The 19405-nt window shown below is 39.7% G+C and overlaps 1 protein-coding gene across 1 annotated transcript in view; it reads right to left on the bottom strand.

Annotated features, from left to right (window-relative positions):
• Positions 1-6930: 6930 nt before the first annotated feature.
• Positions 6931-19405, bottom strand: part of LOC115621465 (GATA-binding factor C) — a 52241-nt gene continuing 39766 nt past the window's right edge. The window contains exons 7-10 of the mRNA XM_030515125.1: positions 13652-13795; positions 7346-7529; positions 7075-7262; positions 6931-6957 (exon numbers count right to left, since the gene is read on the bottom strand). Of these exons, the coding sequence (XP_030370985.1) occupies positions 6931-6957; positions 7075-7262; positions 7346-7529; positions 13652-13795 (543 nt within the window). The remainder of the gene's footprint in view (positions 6958-7074; positions 7263-7345; positions 7530-13651; positions 13796-19405) is intronic.

Below are 19405 nucleotides of genomic sequence, written 5' to 3'. Positions count from 1 at the left end.
GCATGCCCAAATATTTGTCGTTGCTTTGTTTTGTCCATCATACACACACATACACACACACATAGATACATATATACAAACAAACAAATATACTCGTAAAGCTTTCTATAACATAAAGCAATTGATTTATGCATATATATATTGTTTGACTTGTTTATGGTTTTGTGCGTGCACGTCTATTCACTTTTTTACTTTATTGGTTGTTGGTTGGTATTTTTCCCAGCCAGAGACACATATGTTAATAATTTCCATGGCGTTTATATTTTGGTTAAACATTTTTATCTCAGATGCTGATTATAATTAGCTGATTTATATGGCCAGCGTAAAGAGTTGTTTGTGTCATTTTTTATGCATTGATCACCGCGTGTGGCAGTGGAAATAGACAAAATAACAAATAGCTGATCAACTTAAATGTATTAATGATACCTACACATTTGCAAACGATTTATTGTTGGTTTTACTGCCAACCAACCTAATTACAAAGGCAATAGGAACAATTATTTTGTTGTTCAATTACATTGTAATTATATACCCATTACGGGTTAGGTAGACAAGTAAGCGGGCAACGGCACCACGATAGCCAGGGAGTCAGTTAGTTAGTTGGGGTAACAATTTTGTCACAAGTAAGTATACTTGTATTTAGTCGCAATTACTCGAATTGTTGCGCTCACATATGATGCTGACTGGGCCGCACTACAAGTATGTGGTATATTGTGTTGTCAATATCCATAGCTAAAATCAAAATCAAACTGCAATTAAAACATGCTTGCAATTAACTATGGTCGCCATATCATGTCAAGCCAACGAGTTGGCTTCTGTTCGAATGCATTCGATGAAAAACCCTTTACGTGCATTTAATTGTTGCGTAATTAGTCATTATACTTGTACACATATTTTTAGCCGAAAGATATGAATGATAAGCACTATAGTTGATTCATTCATTTTAGTTATTTCGCTGCAAAATTTAGCACAAGGCGCTCATCGCATCCAACGGAAGCGGATATAGCTGATGACATTAAAACGAATGGGCATTGATACGTGGCAGCAGTGAATGAGGGCAACGGGCATTGCTTTATGGAGGCCGAACACGCGCTCTAGTCTTGGCCAAAACAAGCCATTAATAAAAACAATTGGACGAACCGAATAGAGCGAGCTGTTGCTTAAAAAATCATATAGATATGTGCATATATAGAAGATGATAGCTGATCGGGGGTGCTTGGCTACACAGCATTTGAGCGGGCACTAAGTACTTTGTGGGCATTTCTCATTTCAAAATCAAATTTTCAATCATCCTATTTACTATTAAATAGTGCTGTTACTTATAATGGAATGAGCGCGGCCGATTTACCCTCAGTATTCAGTAGTTTCGAAGGAATATATACATAGTTAATTAATCAGCCTTTTTAGATCATACCCGAATCTTTCTTATTACCGGAAAACACACACACTTTCGTTCAACACTTTAAGAACTAGCTAACACTAACTCGACGCTATATTTCAGTCTGAGTTAAGGTTTCAGTCTTACTTTCGATGTACATATCCAAAACATATCGATGACATAATACGAACAATTTCCTGAGAATATTAAATTCGCGATTAAAATATCCAAATGATAAATAATTGAGATAAAAAAAACTATCCAATGTTTTTAGTTAAACCAATTTACAGATACATGTGAAATTTGAATACAAGTATAATCGCTTTAGTGGTTTTGAAGTTCAGCAATGACAAACGTTTGTGACACGAGATTTTAAAAAATATACTAGATAGGTTGATTTCTTCCCTTGAAGTTATCGAAGAATAGGTTACAAGTGAATTTTGGTGAGTTGGATTTGTTGAAATTTTTTTTTATTGATCATATGCATAAAGTATTTTTAAACACATCGTGCATTATTTAATCAAAATTTAAATTTTTTGGCCTCTCCTTTGGAAAAAGCTGCTTACGCTCTTGCAAATAGCCCTTCTTGGATGAAATTCTTTTCAACAAAATCTTATATATATTAAATTAATTTTATTTGGAATTGATTATTGCTCTACCACAGTTAGAACTTTTTTTTCTAATGTTCTTATCGTAAGTCTTCCTTCTTAATCGTTCTATTTTAATAAAGTAAGACTCCCTAAAATTCTTTATTCCGATTTTAATGCATAAGCTTATCCAGCTCGAAAGATATTCATCTTCCCAGCGCGAAACTCTATCAAATTACTCTAAACTATTCGTTACTAAACTAACTCTAAACTTTATTAAACTATTATTAAGTGAACGATTTTTCACAACAGACTTCTTTCTCGACTTCAAAATTTCCATGAGTTACTTGACATTATAAGACAGATTTCAATATTATTTGCTATCCACATTCCAAATGCTGTCTTAAACTTGGAATCCGCTGAAACGAAAGACTTAAGCAACAAACTCGGCACAAACTTGCCGCCTTCGCCGGCATTTACACCTCGCATCGCACATAAGGCCTGCGAAATAAGTCACCTTATCAACATATTTTTCTTAATTAAAACAAAAATCTTCGATATTTTAAAATGATTGTAATTTTTCCTTAAACTTTATAAAATGACCGTTTAAATTCAGTTTAGTAATATTTAAGAAATTAAAGGAAACTTTTTTAAAAATTAAATGAAAATTTTTCCGAACGAAATAATTGAACTGATCAAATTCAAAAAACTATATTTATATCTCGATTTACTTGTGTTTTTAGCGGTAATTGTTTAGATATGTCCTCCATTACTATTAATTACTCTTAACATGCGATCTGGCATTGAACTAACCAAGTTTTGAAGAAGTGATCCGTCCAATTTGGCCCACTCTGTTACGATTGCTTCTTTTAATTCTTTCAAGGATCTAAATTGTCTGCCATGCATGTAAACCTTACTGGAAAGGATTCCCCAAAGGTTCTCTATGGGATTAAGATCTGGACTTTTTGCAGGCCACATCAAAAGTGGTATTTTTTTATCCTCAAAAATTGTTTTGTGCGTTTTGAGACATGGATTGGAGCATTGTCCTGCTGGAATGTCCAATAATCTCCACACATTTCTTCTCCAAAATGAATCAGGTTTTCGTCCAATAGCTCTACATAGTTTTCGGAGTTCATTTTATGTGAGACAAAGCATATAGGACTCTTTCCAGCAAAGCAAAATGCAGCCCACACCATTAGCGATCCTCCTTGAAAATTGCGCGACACTTTCATTTGTTTGGGGGTCCTGAGGTCACGATAATAATATTGATACCCATCTGGTCCATCTAAATTAAATTTTTTTTCATCATTGAAAATAATTTTTTTTCACTATAGGTCCCAAAACTTTGCATCTCTGCAAAGTGCATGCGGGCAACTTTGTGCCGAGGAAGTAGTTCACATTTGACGGTTTTTTTTTCATATGAAATGAATTGATCGGCTCGTAAAATTTGTTGCACGCGACGTTTTGACACTGAGAGATCCAGTTCCTGACAAATTTCGCCTGCGCTCAGGTTTTATTTGAGTGCTAACGATTTTATTCTCCTCTTATGCGATTTTGTACCAATGGCGGGCGACCGGAGCGTGGCTTTTTTCCGTGGTGTTCGGGGTCTTTCAAAAAAGCTCCTTTGTATTTTGGAAGCAATTTCACGTAAGGGCATTCCAGTTTCTCGATATGCTAATATTTTAGCTCTTTCTTTATCAGATAGGTAACGGCCTTGATGCATTTCTACTAAAATTATGGTTAATTATAATCTGATCTAATATTCTAAGCCTGGATTAAAGTCAAAACTCACTTATTTAATATTTTAAATTATAAATCCCAAAATTTTGATGAAAATGGCCCTTGAATGCACTGGTACAATGACAAAAACTGATTTGATCAGCTCAATTATTTCGTTGTGTAAAGAGAGGCAGCAGCAATTTTCGATAGAAATAACGGTAGTAACAACGGATTTCTGCTTCTCCTTACTGTTTTAAGCAAGAGAATTAGATGAAAGCAAACTATGCAAAAAATGAAATGGAAAACATAAATGGTAAATCTGTGGCATTACGTTATAAGCATGATAAGGTGACTTATTTCGCAGACCTTACATTTAAATGAACATGCGATTTCACGCCTCAGTACAACAAAATGTATCTTCAACTCATAATTCATGCGGTTCAATAAAAACAAATGCTGCATAACAAATGACCCAGTAAGGCGGCCCCGTACTTACATGTGTACATAGGACCATCGGGCAATAAAACGAACACCTCAATGTCTACGTCACTGGCGGCAGTTGTTGGTATTGTTATTGGTGGCTTGGCGTGCACGTTTTGTATTGAAGACGTATCGAAATTTAAAGAGCAATTCATAGGCACAAATGGGCATAATAAATAAAGCCATCACTGGGCACAAACAAATGCTAGTGCTGTGTTGATGCCCTTTGAAAAGGTTCCACAAATTGAACTAATAGTTAAATTTCCTACAAATTTTATAATAAAAGTGAAGCCAACGAAATCATTGCGAACCTGAAGACTTTTGGTCTCATTTTTTATTATCAATTTTCTTTTTTGAGGTATGTATTTTGAAATATAACTCCAAAATAACCCAATTATTGCTAGTTTGTTTTTCTAAATAAGTCAAGTAATTGAAAAATCAACCATTCAATTCAAATAATCAATTCAACTGTTTGAGTAAACTAAACTACGAAGAATTATGTTGGGCTGTTACTCACTTCCTCAGAGAGTTTCAAAATATTTGATTGTATTTTAATAGTATTTCTCTGAGCCTTACTTTGAACCAAATAAAGCAGATCAGACATCACAAAAATATGAGCGAGGCAACATCTTTATGGCTGTACTCAGCATTATAAAATGGTTTTGCAAATAAAATCCACAATGTTTCTACAGAGAAGAAAGAATGCAGAATTCTGACACTGTAAACCATAGAACTTGTTTCCATTTTTGAACCGAAATGCCCAGCTCTGGCGAGTGCAGGGTATTAGTGGTGAGCGGCCCCACGGTGCTGTCAAGTTGTGGCTATTTATGCATCGATTTCGTTTCGTTTCGTTTGCTTTCATTTGGTGCTCGTATTGTGCCCTGAGTCGAATTTCTGTCCACTCATGTGGCAGCAATTAATCAACATTTTGGCAGCTTGCGTCAAGTACCGTTGTCTAATTTACCAGACGCCACAATTCTATATATATATATATACTCGTAGGTACACAATTAGTAAGCACTCATTGCGCATTTTTTTCATAAATTATTTTATTTATTTTTTGTGTTTTTTTTGTTGTGGATTTGCCTTTTTTGTTTTGTTTATATTTTTTTGTGATTGCCTTTAAGTTTAATACAATTTTTATTTTTATATTTTTTTTTAAATATGTAAAGTTACTTTTGTATTTCCTTTTTCTTTTTTATATTCAACTATCAATATGGCCAATTACAATACAGTTACAGCTTATGATCATAGATGGTACATTATTACATATATATATATATATTTTTTTTTATACCTCAGACATAAATTAGCGTTAAGACTAAGTTCATTTTCTTTATACACAAATACACAACTTAAAACATTGATTTGTTTTGTTAATTATAAATACTTTTTGCTAAAATTATACAAAAATTGCTAACAAATCGCTTTATCTCTACGTATGTTACAAATTGCCATTAACATTTAGTTTCATATATTTAATTATATTTATATGCATAAGACTTAGGCATAACCATTGAACATTGTTTGTTTGTTTGTTTTTTTTTTTTCTATATTTTTCACATTTTTTATTTTTGTGTGTGTAATTAAAAAGTTAACGCGCCCATTTACTTGCTGATTTGATTTGATTTTCATTTTATTTTACAATTAAACATTATGTAGAGTGTTAGAGTTATGCTTGATTTTATCACGTCTGTTTGTTTAATGTCTAATAATTTAACTAATTTACATTATACATACATACATATACATACACATATAAATTATTGCAATTTACAATTGCAATGTGAAATAGGACAAACATGCTGCTGCTTCACTTTTTACAAAAAGTTTGTTTTTTGTTTCGTTTTCTTTTGTTTTGGACGTGCATTTTAATTGTTAATTTTGTAGCATAGTTATCGTTTGTTAGTTTCTCTGTGCTTCTTTTATTTATGTTTATGTACATGAATATTTATGAAAAATGTTGCTTTTTGGCGCTCTTGCGGGCTGCATTCCCTTAAGTTTTACATTTCAGTTTTATGGCTGCTTCTAATTAAATTAATTAGGCAAATATCAAAATTCACGCACATGCACATTTTGTGCAAACACGTGCGGCAATAAAGAAAAAAAATAAAACAATACAAGTATACGAAAAACTCTCGAAATACTATGTGTAGCCCTTTAATTAATTTTAATGGCTTTTTGTTGCTGCCCGCGCTCGTTGACGAAAAATGAAACGAAAACTTAAATAATTAAAAATTGCACGCAATGTTTACAATTAGGAAAAATTCAGCTTTTGACCAGCACAGACACACACACACACACACTCATACAAACACACAGAAACACATACACACATGTTCTCGGAGCCAGCTATGCGTTGCTCGGTAGCCCGTCAGGGGCTTAGACATTGCCTTTAAGCCTGGCAGACGGCCTAATGGTGAGCAGGTTTGTTCACTTCCTTCCGCCCATTAGACGCGATTTGTTGTCTGTGGCGACGCCGGGATAAGCCTATATAATCCCTCGCCCTGTAGACAAACCGCAACGCCCATGGTTGAGTCTTGAGCCCCTGCCTGTGCCTTGTTAGTGTGGTTCCTGTTGTTGTTGTTGTTGCTGCTGCTGCTCTGGTCAATTTCTGCGTTCGAGTCCTCAGTTTGGCATTGTGTTGTGGTTGTTGTTGGTTGTGTTGCTGCTGTTGTTGCAGCAGCAGCTTGTGGTTTAACTGAAGTCAGACATTAATCCGCTGCCCTAACTGAACAAATTATTATTCAAATTGTTCCCGCTCCATCACGTATAGTCAGTCCGCCAAGTGCCCTGCAAATGCCAATGGGAGAGGAGAAAAACAAAGAAGACGAAATATTAGCAAACATTCTTCTCTTATACATCAGCCAGCTCTTATAAATCAGAGCCAATTGTTTGTGTCGCACTCACCATGGAGCTCAGACCCAAGTGATAGGGCTGGGAGTGCGGCACCACACCGCCCCCCAATGAACCGGCCGTGGAGAAACCACCTTGCAGGCCACTTGAGGCGCCCAATGCGCCCATGCCGCCGGTATACCAGCTACCATGCATGTGCGCATGTGCGGGATGGAGACCGCTGGAAAGGTGTCCGTGTTGTGCTGGAAGGAGCAATGGGAGTGGGAGAAAATGAAATAGTTAGTTCATTGGTCGCTGACTCACGCCGACTATAGTCGATGCTTACCCATCGATGAGAAGCCGCCACCGAAGCCCTTGGACGGATCGAGTGGCTTGAAGTCGCCCATGCCCAAATGACCGCCGATTGGTAGGCAGCCGCCGCCCAGACCCTTTTTCTTCTTTGATTTTGAGCTCAGTTTGCGATTACGCGTCTGTATGCCTTCCTTCTTCATGGTGAGTGGACGATTGACCTGGAAAAGAAAGAACAAATGGCATTGGTAACACTTGGACGATAGTTGCACCTACAATTACAAAAAAAAAAAACAACAACAAGAACAGCTACAGTGCGCTCTCGAAAAATGTTGCTGAACTCTGGCGATTGATTGACTTGGATTTTTGAACTTTTTTTTTTGCCAAGTGTAGTTTGTGCAAACGTCAAGGCGAAAAATCAATAAGTCGCAGCGCTTGTATGTGTGGGTGAGTGTGTATATGTGTGTGTGTGTGTGTGTGTTTGACCATGCGTTGGCACAAAAATGGGTCAAATTTATGCAAATTCACGCTAGCTCTGCCGCTGCCCCTGCCCCTGCCTCGGCCTGGATTGGGTTGGGTTGGGCTGTGCTCGGCACTCTGGCTGTCTGGTTGGCTGGCCGGAAATGCCGCTAACTGCACACGCTGTCTGTTGCACTTACGAGTCTGCCGGAGAGCCAAAGAGTATGAGAGCAAGGGGAAGAGGCGGAGATAGAGGCGGAGGTAGAGGCAATGGCAGCGGTAGCAGCGTGCAGCCCAACGCACCGGGAAGTGAAAATGAAGTATTACAAGCATTTCTACACGATCAGATAAGCGACATTTGCGAATGCGATTAGTTGGCGCTGATAGCAGCAGCACCCAGCAACCAGCACCCAGCAACAACAACAACAACAATGACATAGATGCGTTGCTGCCGCCTGCCCTGCTCGAAACTTTTTTGAGTGCCCGGACCTAGTCTGTGCATATTCTCTGCTTCTTCTTCCACTTCTCGTTTTTGTTCATAAGCACTGGCATTGTAGCAAAAGGAAATAAAGCGCACTGTGCTGTTGTTGCTGTTGTTGTTGTTGTTGCTGTGTACTTCATATGCAATTTCTTATCACTTGCGAACATCTAAGCGGCAGCGCCGCATGCGCTTCATTGCGCTACAATTACAATATTGAGTTACCCATTCCCCCATTCCCCTACCCGATGCGATGCGATGCGATGCGTTGCGATGCCAAATTCGTTTGCCGCGACAAAAGAAAAGTTACATTATGTAGAGCGAGCGGATCGACCAACAAACCGTCGAGCGTGCGCCCTCCAGGTACCTGGGCGTGAATTACGACATTGTTGTACCTTTTTTGCCCAACGTTTGCGATCCGTCGCGACGTCCCGACGTCGGGCTCACAAAACAAACACACAAATTGTTAAATTGCCGGCAATTGTGTGTGTGTGTGTGTATGTGTGTGTGTGTGTGTCTGTGTGTCTGTGTGTGCATTGAGATTTTTGCTTGAAAGGCTGAGTTCCCAGCTATGACAAAAGTAAATTGTGCAATGAGCCGCATGCCGAAAAACACAGAGAATAATACAAAAAAAAAAAAAAAGAAATACAAACGTATCGCTTACAGGGCGCGGGCAACGCCTGATCAGAAACTCAAGCGCCTGGCGTTGACACACACACACACACATACGAGTACACCCATTCGAGCATTATGCCTATATGTGTATAATATACTTAGGGATTTGTGGGCAGGAGGATGCTGTTGCCTCTCTGCAAAATAATTGCTAGCCGTAATTGATAGTCTTGCCCCTAACGTTTAGCGCAAATTGTGGCAATTAGCCGAGGTTGCGAATAAAAGCAGCATTAAGTAGCAACAGCTGTCTTTAGTGCAAGTCCATTAAAACGGCTTAAGCTTTGTGTTTAAACAAATTTAATTGATATGCTGGCGAAATGCATAAACTAAACAAACCATAAAGTTGTTAATTTGCCAGCAAAGCAAAAAATCAACAACTAAAGCAGACAGTTTTAACTCGAAAAACGTGACTGCGAAAGGAAAACGACAAATACCACAATTTTCCTCTACAACTAATTAGCAAAATAATGGCATTAAGTAACGCGTATTACAGAATTAGTTGGAGCGCGATTTAAATGAAAAGCTGCACTATGTCCTTTAAAAATACTCCGCTTAACTAGAGGACATTCGCCGTATCATCTAGGCTTATCCGCTTCCAAATAAAGAATTTACAAATCGTACTAAACCAAACGTTTTAAAGGAAACTAAACAAACATTTTAATTAATTTTTAGTTTGCCTGTGGCTGCGAATATAATTTTAAGAATATTTACGCTGGCAAAAAAGTACTTGAATACTTGAAAACATTTGTTGGCCGTTACAAGAATATGTTTTGGAGAATTATATAAGCTAATAGCGACCGATATAATAGAATCAATGAAACATTTTTGTAAGCAGCATAAGTCCCATCCTTGTTAAACGTTTCACTGGAGAAATTTAATATGCACTTTAATGAAGTCACACTGTAGGCTTTTGCACTGCCAGAGCTGCCATGCCGTGCTCATTAAGAAATTCAAAAGAATTGTGGAGCGCACACGACGCTACCAGCTTAGCATTGGACCGACTTGGAGCTGGAGCTGAGCGGCAAGATATTTATGCATAAAATCTTAATCGAGCATGGCAGGCGAACGCGCGCCGCCTCAGCGCCCGACTTCATAAGCGTTGCAGTTGACTTGGTTTCTGACAGGCAGGCTGTTGCTCACTGAATGCCTCTGCCTCTGCCTTGGGATCGGCTGGCTAGCTGGCTGGATGGGTGGGTGGGTGGTCGCAGTGCAGAGCTCATTTGGGCAGCGAGCTGAGACAAACGCGTTGCCTGTTGTGGCTAAATTGACTGTGACATGTTGCACTGGTTGTGGCGCCACTCAGCCAGCTACCAGCTACCAGCTGACCTAACGGTGCCTTCATGTGCACCTTTCGACCGCTGCTGACATTATGAAATAATACCCATACACGATACGGACACACACACACACACACAGGTACACCCGCATTTATCATTGCGACGCCACAGGACACTCACTCACCAGCACACCCGCACCCGAGAGAAAGGCGTTCGAGACAAGTGCACAGCAGGATATCAGAAAATATATGTGCATGCATGCCTATCCGGATAGGGCTGGCAGAACTGATAAACTGCCTGCGATAGCCGGCAACGGCGGCAATTGTCTCATTTGCTCTTAATTAACATGCTGCTGATTTCTTTTTTCCATGAAAAGTGCGTCAAGACACGCAGCCAAAAATACCCAATTCCCCCTCCCCTCCAACCCGCACTGCCACCTTTCCACACTCTCTCATTCGGCCCGCTGGGAAATGTTGGGAAGTGCAGCGGGCTAAAATGATTTCGTACGCAAATAGCAAGCATTTCCATAAAACGCCAATCAGATGCCGATCGCAAAAGGCCCACACACACACACATCTGACAGCCTCACAATTCCACGGAATGATGTTAGTCTGTATGTGTGTGTGGTGAGGAGAGGAAGCGAAGTGGAGGGGCTCCGCAGAGAGACAGTTGTGGAGCGTGTGCAGTGACGGTGGCGGCCAAATGACAAGCGAATTGAATTGAAATGAACTACTGCCAACAAATGCAGCCCCAGCAGCAGCAACAACAACAACAAAAACAACTGTGTGCTTGTGTCTGTGCAGTGCAAGCGCGCTGATTGGCATCTTATCAAGATGGGACACTGTCCAATTGAAAGAAAATTTTTGCAAAATAAATTTCGCGTCTATGAGTGTGTGGCATATATAAATACAAGTACATTCATCTATCTGTATGAATATATTAGAGTACTGCAGTAGTTAATTTTTCAACCAAGTGCATGCTGAGTGTTTCATTTTTATCTCGGTTTGGCCTTCAACAATACTAGCTTTATTCATTCATCTATCTATATGAATATATGTATTAGATCACTGCATTAGTTAATTTTTAAAACATGTGTATAGTGAGTGTTTCATATTTTTCTCTGTTTGGCGTTCAACTATACTATATTCAGCTGTGGATTCTGTTGTAATAAAATATATGTTTTGATCCTGTTTTTACGCCTTTCACTAGAGTCAGCTTTCTGTTGTTATATAAATTAAAGTCTTAAATTTTCGACTCAATTAAAGTTATCAATTTCGTCTTTATTCATTCATCTATCTGTATGAATATATTAGAGTACTGCAGGAGATAATTTTAAACTTGGCTTTAAATAATAATATCTTCAGCCGTGGAATCTGTTGTAATAAAACATAAGTTTTGATTCAGCTTGTACACTTTAAAGTACACATTTCATTTTCGACTCAATTTAAGTTATCAGCTTTCGCTTTTAAGCTAGCTTATAAGCAACAATATTTAAACCAAATATGTACATGCGTATAGAGCGTGAGGTGGAAAACTCAAAGTCCTATGATTCACTCGACACCATTGGCAACCAAATGAAGTCACTCATGCCGGGGTCTTATACGTTTGTATGTATGTGTGAGTAACTACAGTTGTCAGCTAATAGCCCAGCTATATACACAGGCTTCATTAAAATGCCACCCAATGTGCCGCCGCTGCGGTTTTTTGGCGCGTTGCTCATACGCCGCATTGTACGTGCGCAATTCTTTTTTCTTTTGCCACTGCACTCGCTTGTTTACAGCAAACTTTACAAATCAGATAGCCTGCCCTGACACATGCTCACAAGTAGTTTGTGGCCTCAAGTTTGGTCCGGTCGCTTTGATATTTTCTATATATATACGAGCACATATATATCATCTATTTTTCTTGTTGCTGCTTGCTACGCTCAATTAAAATATTTTGCCTTTTCTGATAGTCATCGATTGCAGTTGAACTTTTGAGCACGCCGCCATGCGTGGCACACATACACACTCGGATACTGTTTAATTAGTTTGCCAACACACTCGCAGACATATTCATGTACAGGTGGCCCATCATTTGACTGACGCTGGCGGCAAAGTTCGAGCAGCTCGGCCACTGACATGTAAATGTGCCAAACTGACTAGGAAGCCATTTTTCCCCTCATTTTTTTTTTTTTTTTTTTTTTTTAAATGACGCAAAAGTTTGCGACAAAACTTTTTCTCATTAAAATAAAATGCCTGTCGGTAAACGAGAGGGAACAAAAATAAAGGAAAAGGAAAGGAAAAAGTGCAGGTCTAAGTAGCTGGCATGTTGAAGTGTTTATGTTCTAGCCTAGGTTTGGGTTTCGTTTTTCACTCTCTTTTTGTTCAGGGGGAGTAAAAAGCTAATGAATATTTAATAAGCGAGTCGTTTGCATAAACAAAACAAGCAACCCACCCTTGCAGGATATACAGCCCACATTTTTAACTTTTTCGACCGCTCCACACAAATGATTAACAATGCGTGGCAGGAAGAAAAATGTTATTAAATTTAGTTTCCACTTGGCTCGGCAGCATCATCATTGGCCAACTGAATAGCCGAGTGAGTGAGTCGGTCTATTACATAAATTACGCCAATTTATGGCAGCCACTCCCCCCGCTGCCTGGTGGCATAACAAAATCAAAGCTTATCGCATTTTCACAGCCAAACACCAGACGCTTATCTTATCGAGCAGCGAACAGCAGCAACGGGTGGCGGGCATCTTTAAATAATCATCAACAATTCATCATTGTGCGAAGGCCGAGGGTGCAACCTGCGAGCATGCCGCCCCCTGCCTGTCTGTCTGCAAAAGCACGCCCTGATCTGTACGCTTCCGACTCGACACAACAACAACAACGGCAACAACGGCAACGGCAACGACGTCGACTTCATTTTTGTCACTTTTAATCTGTATGTGCTTTCCGCAACGACGGCATCATCGTCATCGCTGGGTGGTGAGCTTCCGGTTCAGTTTTCACAGCATACTTTCTGGAAAAGAGCGCTGCGAGCGTCCCTGGGCCACACGCTCGAGTGCGCTGAGCCGAGCGCATGTTAAATGTTGCGTTAAATCGCTTAAGCGTTTAACGAGGGTTAAGCGCGAGGATTTGCTGCTGGAGCAGCCAGTCTCGACCGACGATCGTAAATCGATGCGCTATCATTAAACTAACATCAGCGTCATCTATACAAGTATACTATAGTGTGATGGGGTGACTTGCTCAAAATTTGCTTTATATGTAAAGCTGACCCAACGGCACGCAGACACATCTCTGAAACGGCTTAATGCGCTAATAGTTCCGCTGCCCCGTTGTTTTATGGGCGCCACACGTCACACTTCTTACCGGAAAGAGTCAATGCTCAGATTTTTGTACAGACAATTTCTCTACTATATGTATGTATGTATGTACTATATAACATTTGAATAGAATTGTATTTTACTTACATTGTGCAGCTTGTAGTAGAGACCGCAGGCATTGCAGACAGGCTCGCCGCTGGCATTACGTCGCCAAAGGGTTGTGGTTGTGGTTTTGCAGTTCGCACACGATGTTCCCGCACGCTTCGCAGCGCTCTGTAGTGACTGCAGGGTCTGCAACGCAAAGGGAGAGAGAGAGAAAGAAAGATAAATCGGAAAGTTAGTCAAGTGTATAAAGCCAAAATTGATTATGCTAATGCCGCACGCCCACAAATATGTTGGCGCGCTAATTGAACGGTGCCAAAACTAACGCATGATCAGGCAGTCGGAGTAGGGCCAGCGGATTGCGGACAGCGGACAGCAGACAGCCAACAGCTTCAGCTAAAGAGTCAACAAAACAAGCAGCCAGCAAGCCAGCCAGACAGCCAGCCAGCCAGATAGTCAGAAAACAAAGTTGCTCGACAAACACACAACAACATTTTTTAAATGCGTGTCTGTGGCGACGACATCGCATACCAAGCCAGGAATGGAATGGGGGAAAAAAAAGGGATAACTCCACTCAAGTTTAGTTAACAGCAGCATCAATTCATTAAAATGACAATTTTTACAAAACTGCCCGAAAAGAAACAACAAAACAAGAAACAACCGCACGTCTGCTCCAAAGCAGGCAACGCGCCACGCTTAAATTTCCACGAATTGGCTACAAGAACTGAACCCAAGTCGCAGCTACGTGCAGCAGCCGAGTTGCCTGAGTTGGCTGAGTTGGCTGAAGAGGCCCAAGCCATGTCCACAGACAAGCTCTTCAGCTGAAGCTGAAGCTGGAGCTGGGCATATTGCCTTGCTTTTGGGGCTGGGGTACAGCACAGAATATTTCACGCAATTACCCAGGCAGCCCAAAAGCTAAGCAAACTACAGTGGAAACTCCTTCAATGATATTACAAGGAAATTTATTTTAATAAAGCTATTGAAAGACGATGACAGATAGTGTGAAACATGATTAACATGATTAACTAAGAGATATCTCTGGCAGAACTAAGTCTGGGCTTTTATTAAAGTCTATCTGAAGTTAATTATAGCATAGACTTAAAATTCTCCCAAAATGTTTTTGTGATGCTTGAAAGAGTTGTTGCTAATTTTTTTGCTGAGATGATGATGTGCTGTCAGCAGCAGAATTATGCATTTCATTAGTAGGGCATTCTTATCTGATACCCTTGGCATTCATTATAGAAGAGTTGAACTGTACTTCGATCGCGATCGCTTGGGCATCTTTGTTTTGTTTCCCCATGTTCATGTTGCTCGTACAACACATTGCTACGAGGCCTTAAACTGGCGTTGATCATGTTTGACTTTGATTTTTAATTGTTGCCTTATATTCTGCCTACCAATGGCCGCTGAAGACCTCGTGGCAACTTCATCGACAACAATTGAGCTCAGTGGCTCACCTGTTCTTGTCTTGACTTCATGTTGTTGTTGTTGTTGCCGTTGTCGTTGCTGTACTTCTTTCTGCCTGCCTGGCGTATTAACATAAATCAGAGGTCATATCGGGGCTTTGGCTATAAGTTTTGCCTGAGCTGCAGCGGTTTTTGTTGCAGATTTTGGTGGCACTGTGTTGTGTTAACGAGCTTGTAACAATTTTGCGTACACTTCGAGCAACTTGCACAAGCAGCTGGGCAGGCTCTACAGTTTAAGTTCGCCTGATCGTCGTCAGATCGCCTGACTGCCTGACTGGTCCAGTAGTTGTCTGTGTTGTCTGAGAAAAGTGCGAAACTCAAAATTAATTTCAACGCCTACAAACTTGCCGCGCACTGCAAGTGTTTCTCACTGTTGATGTTGTTGTGGTTCAGTTGTAATCGTAGTGTCGTTGTTGTTGTTGCTGTTGTTATTTGTATTTCTGTTGCCGGAATGCGACTGCATTGGTAATTATGTGTAGTCCATGAAGAGAAGTTAACGCAACTGCCTTTTGGGCCTGACAACAACTGACAACATGGCCAAAATGTATATAAATTAAGTTGTTAACATGACAATGCGACAAAACACTCTTACAGCAGGGCAGTCGGAGAGACACAGTCAGCCAGCCACAGCCAAATTGAAGTCAGATTCTTAACCCCATAATGGCTTGATTTCCAATTAAAGCCAATTAACATCACACAACATTTGGCCACAAAATGAAATATTCCTTAGGAAGTATTACTTGAATTTGTTGATCGAGTTGATATAATAGTATTTACTTGTACTAGCCCGAAGATTTAAATGATCATATCCAAACACTTAAAGACTTGACAATTTTTAAACGAAGAACAAGTGTGTGCTTTTAAAAATAATTAATTTTAGGATGAAAAAACGGTTAAAAGTCATACGAATTAAATTAATTTGAAAAAATCGTTATATAAATAATATTGAAATAATATATAGAAATTACAACAAGCAAAAAAAAGTAAAAAAGTGTTTTATGAATATCATAATTTTACTACGCTCTTCTGAAGGAATTGAATAATCTAATAGGCACTACGTTTTTATACCCTGTACCCGTAGGGTAAAAAGGGTATATTAGGTTTGTGCAAAGTATGTAACATACAGAAGGAAGCATCTCCGACCCCATAAAGTATATATATTCTTGATCAGCATGACGAGAGAAATCGATCTAGACATGTCCGTCCGTCCGTCTGTCCGTCTGTCCGTCCGTCTGGATGAACGCGAGGATCTCAGAAACTATAAAAGCTAGAATAACCAAAGTTGGCATCCAGATTCTCCTAGGTCCGAGAAAGGACGAGTTTATTTTATTTTTTTAATTTTCCCCCCCTTCCCCCGCTACAGAATTTCGTCAATAGCGTCCACATTTCAAATGCTACCTAAACCAAACTTTACACACATAATTTATATATAATTGTCTACTGTTGTTCAAAATTTTATTCAATTCGGTCAATTCTAAGAAAAGTTATTAGCGAAACAAATTCTCGCCAGTACAACCCCCACAAACTGCAGCAACCAGTTCGCTCTTCTTCTTCCTCTTTTTGCTGCTGCTTTGGGCGCATATAACTCAGTGACGGAAGTTTACCTGGGTACAGGGTATTACACTGTCGGGCTTGCTCGACTGTAGCGTTCTCTCTTGTTTTGGACTAAAAGCGCATTAAAATCATGGTTTCCAAATCAAAACAATCTTTTCCCTCATCTCACAAAAATAATGTAATAATTGCTTTTGAGGTGGGAAAAATTGCGGCATTTTGGTGCCGCTAATGTTAAAAGGGTTAAGACTCACAGAGTCAGCACGTTCAGGATAACTTCTGCAGCAGTTTCTGGTTGTAGGTGCAAAATTTTCAACGAGTTCGCATGTTTGTATGTCCGCTTGTCTCTCCGGATACCACTTGTATGTTTGTGTGTTCGAGAGTCGGAGACACTACCTCTGTTTATTTATAACATTTTGGAATGAGGCCATTGAAATAATTAGAATGTGCACTGGCTTGAACTGTTAGGCAGGAACTGTTAGTTAACAGAGCGCTGTTGACTGCTGGCGCCGCTAAATTTTGATTTAAATGCGCCCCAAAGCAGACAACAATCAGCGCACATAAATCAATGTCACCCACACATGTGAACACATACAAGTACATACTCGCATACATACTTGTGCAGAGTGAGTGTGTGTGTGTGTGTGTGTGTGTGTGTGTACGTGTGTATTTCATATCGAACTGGGAAAACTTGACAAACTGTCAAACATTGACAGGCGTATTTTAATTGAAATGCAAAAAGCGCAAGCGCCAAAACAAACAAGATGGCGCTTCTGATAAATAACAGTACAATGCAGCACATTGGAAATACATAAAGGCATACATTTAAGCCAGGCACTTATAAGAACCTATGTATGTATGCATGTACTTGTAGGTGTATGTGTGTGCGTGTGTGCAAGTAAATCAATTTTGATTTATAAGTGCGTTTAAGCGCATGACAAAATGCGTTGCGCACTCTTTGGCATATTATGTGGCTTTTGTCATTGTTGTTTTTCTTTTGTAGTCGTCGTTGTTGTTGTTCTTGTTGTTGCTGGTGGTTGTGTGGCTTACACTTCGCACCTTTTGTTGTGATTTATGTGGCAGTAGCAGCAGTGACGCCGTTGCCGTCGCCGACGTGAGTTCAAAATGTCCGCAGCACAAAATGGCGTAGACAGACAAAAATGAATATATTCGAGCATGTATAGATATGCATTTAAAAAATGTTTTTTTTTAGACTCTCAATTTATGTGATTTTGTTGCGTTAAAAATTGTATGCAAATGTTTTGTTTTCATTTTCAAGCATTTATAAATAAATTTCAAAAAAAGCAAAAGCGAAGAAGAAAATGAAAATAAATAACTAAAGCGCGCTCAAAACATTTAAATATTTAATTAAATTTTTATGGAAACAAACAATGAGAAAACAGAAAACAGCAGCAGCAACAAAATGTGCCACAAATTTCTTTAAAGTAGCGACGGCAAATTCAACGAAAATCGTGGCAACCGCAATGAAAAGTGTACAGCTTAGTAAAGTAAATATGTACACACTTCTATTTATTGCCGCACACACAAATACACAAACACACATACACACATATACATATGTACATAGGCACACAGCCACACACAAAAGCTGAGCTGGATGGCAATGCCCTTTGCCATCTTAGATATGAGACGACGACGACGACCAAGACGGAGACGTAACGGAGACGGATACTAGAGAGATGTTGGCGCGCGTATTGCGCAGATACAAATTTTCAGATACAAACACACACACACCTACAGATACAGATACAGAGCACAAGCAGTCCGCAGTGTTACTTTTATCTCACTGTAACATCTTTTGCTGGGGGCTGCTTTGACTTACATTGCTGTAGATATGTGTGTGTGTGTGTGTGTGTGTGGTGTGCTCCTTGCCCCACTGCCCACTCAGACGACATTTTATCAACTCATTTTTTATCTGACAAAACATTCATTAAGTTTTTTTTTTTTTGCAACAACAGAAAAAAATAGCAGAGCAAAAATCGTTTTCAGTTGGCAACCCTCAAGCTCGGGGGGTGGCTGACAGTCTGTACATTGGGGGTTGTTTGTTGGATCCACACTGCCACCCACCCAACCAACCATCTACTCAGCGATACAGACACACACACCAACACACACAAAAGGAAGATGGCAAAAGATAGCAGAGATCTCGGCAGCAGCGCAACGAAAATTGTCTATATCTGATGCTGTGGGTGGCAAAAATGGTAGGAAAGGCAACAAAATGAAATGAAATGATGGCAGGGAAGCGCAGCGGAGCACAGCCCCAACAGCATCTCTAACAAAATGGCCTGGCAATAACAGTTACAGTTACATTCATACACACACATTTATATATACATGCTATATATACTTTATATATATATAAGTACATACGTATATATTTGCCGTCGCCTTTGTGCGCTCTGTTGTCTCTCTAAATGCCTTTCGGTGTGTACGTGTGTCTGCAAGTTTGTGTGTCTGAAGAGGGATTGGGTGCCTTGCAAAGTTTTGTGGCATTCCAAATTTAATTTAAAAATTCAAATTTCATTTTGTTGCTGCACGCCGGAAAAATGCTAGGCTTCTATTTTATGTGCGCTCATTTCCTCAATGTTTCATCTCTGCCTTCATATAAATGCGGTCACAGCTTCTGTTTCTGTGCCACATGCTCTGCATGGGGCGTGGCACTAATGTTGCTGTTACAATCAACTACCCCTTTATAAAGCAGTTTGTTTGTTTGTGTGTCTGTGTTTAGTTCTAAGTATTGCGGAAACCACTTGATATTCGT

The sequence above is a fragment of the Scaptodrosophila lebanonensis genome, unplaced genomic scaffold (assembly GCF_003285725.1).
Source record: "Scaptodrosophila lebanonensis strain 11010-0011.00,11010-0021.00 unplaced genomic scaffold, SlebRS2 tig00000024-arrow-pilon, whole genome shotgun sequence".
In the NCBI taxonomy this organism is placed as follows: domain Eukaryota; kingdom Metazoa; phylum Arthropoda; class Insecta; order Diptera; family Drosophilidae; genus Scaptodrosophila; species Scaptodrosophila lebanonensis.
Note: the sequence above shows the minus strand (reverse complement) of the source record. Positions and strands in the feature narration are given on the sequence as shown.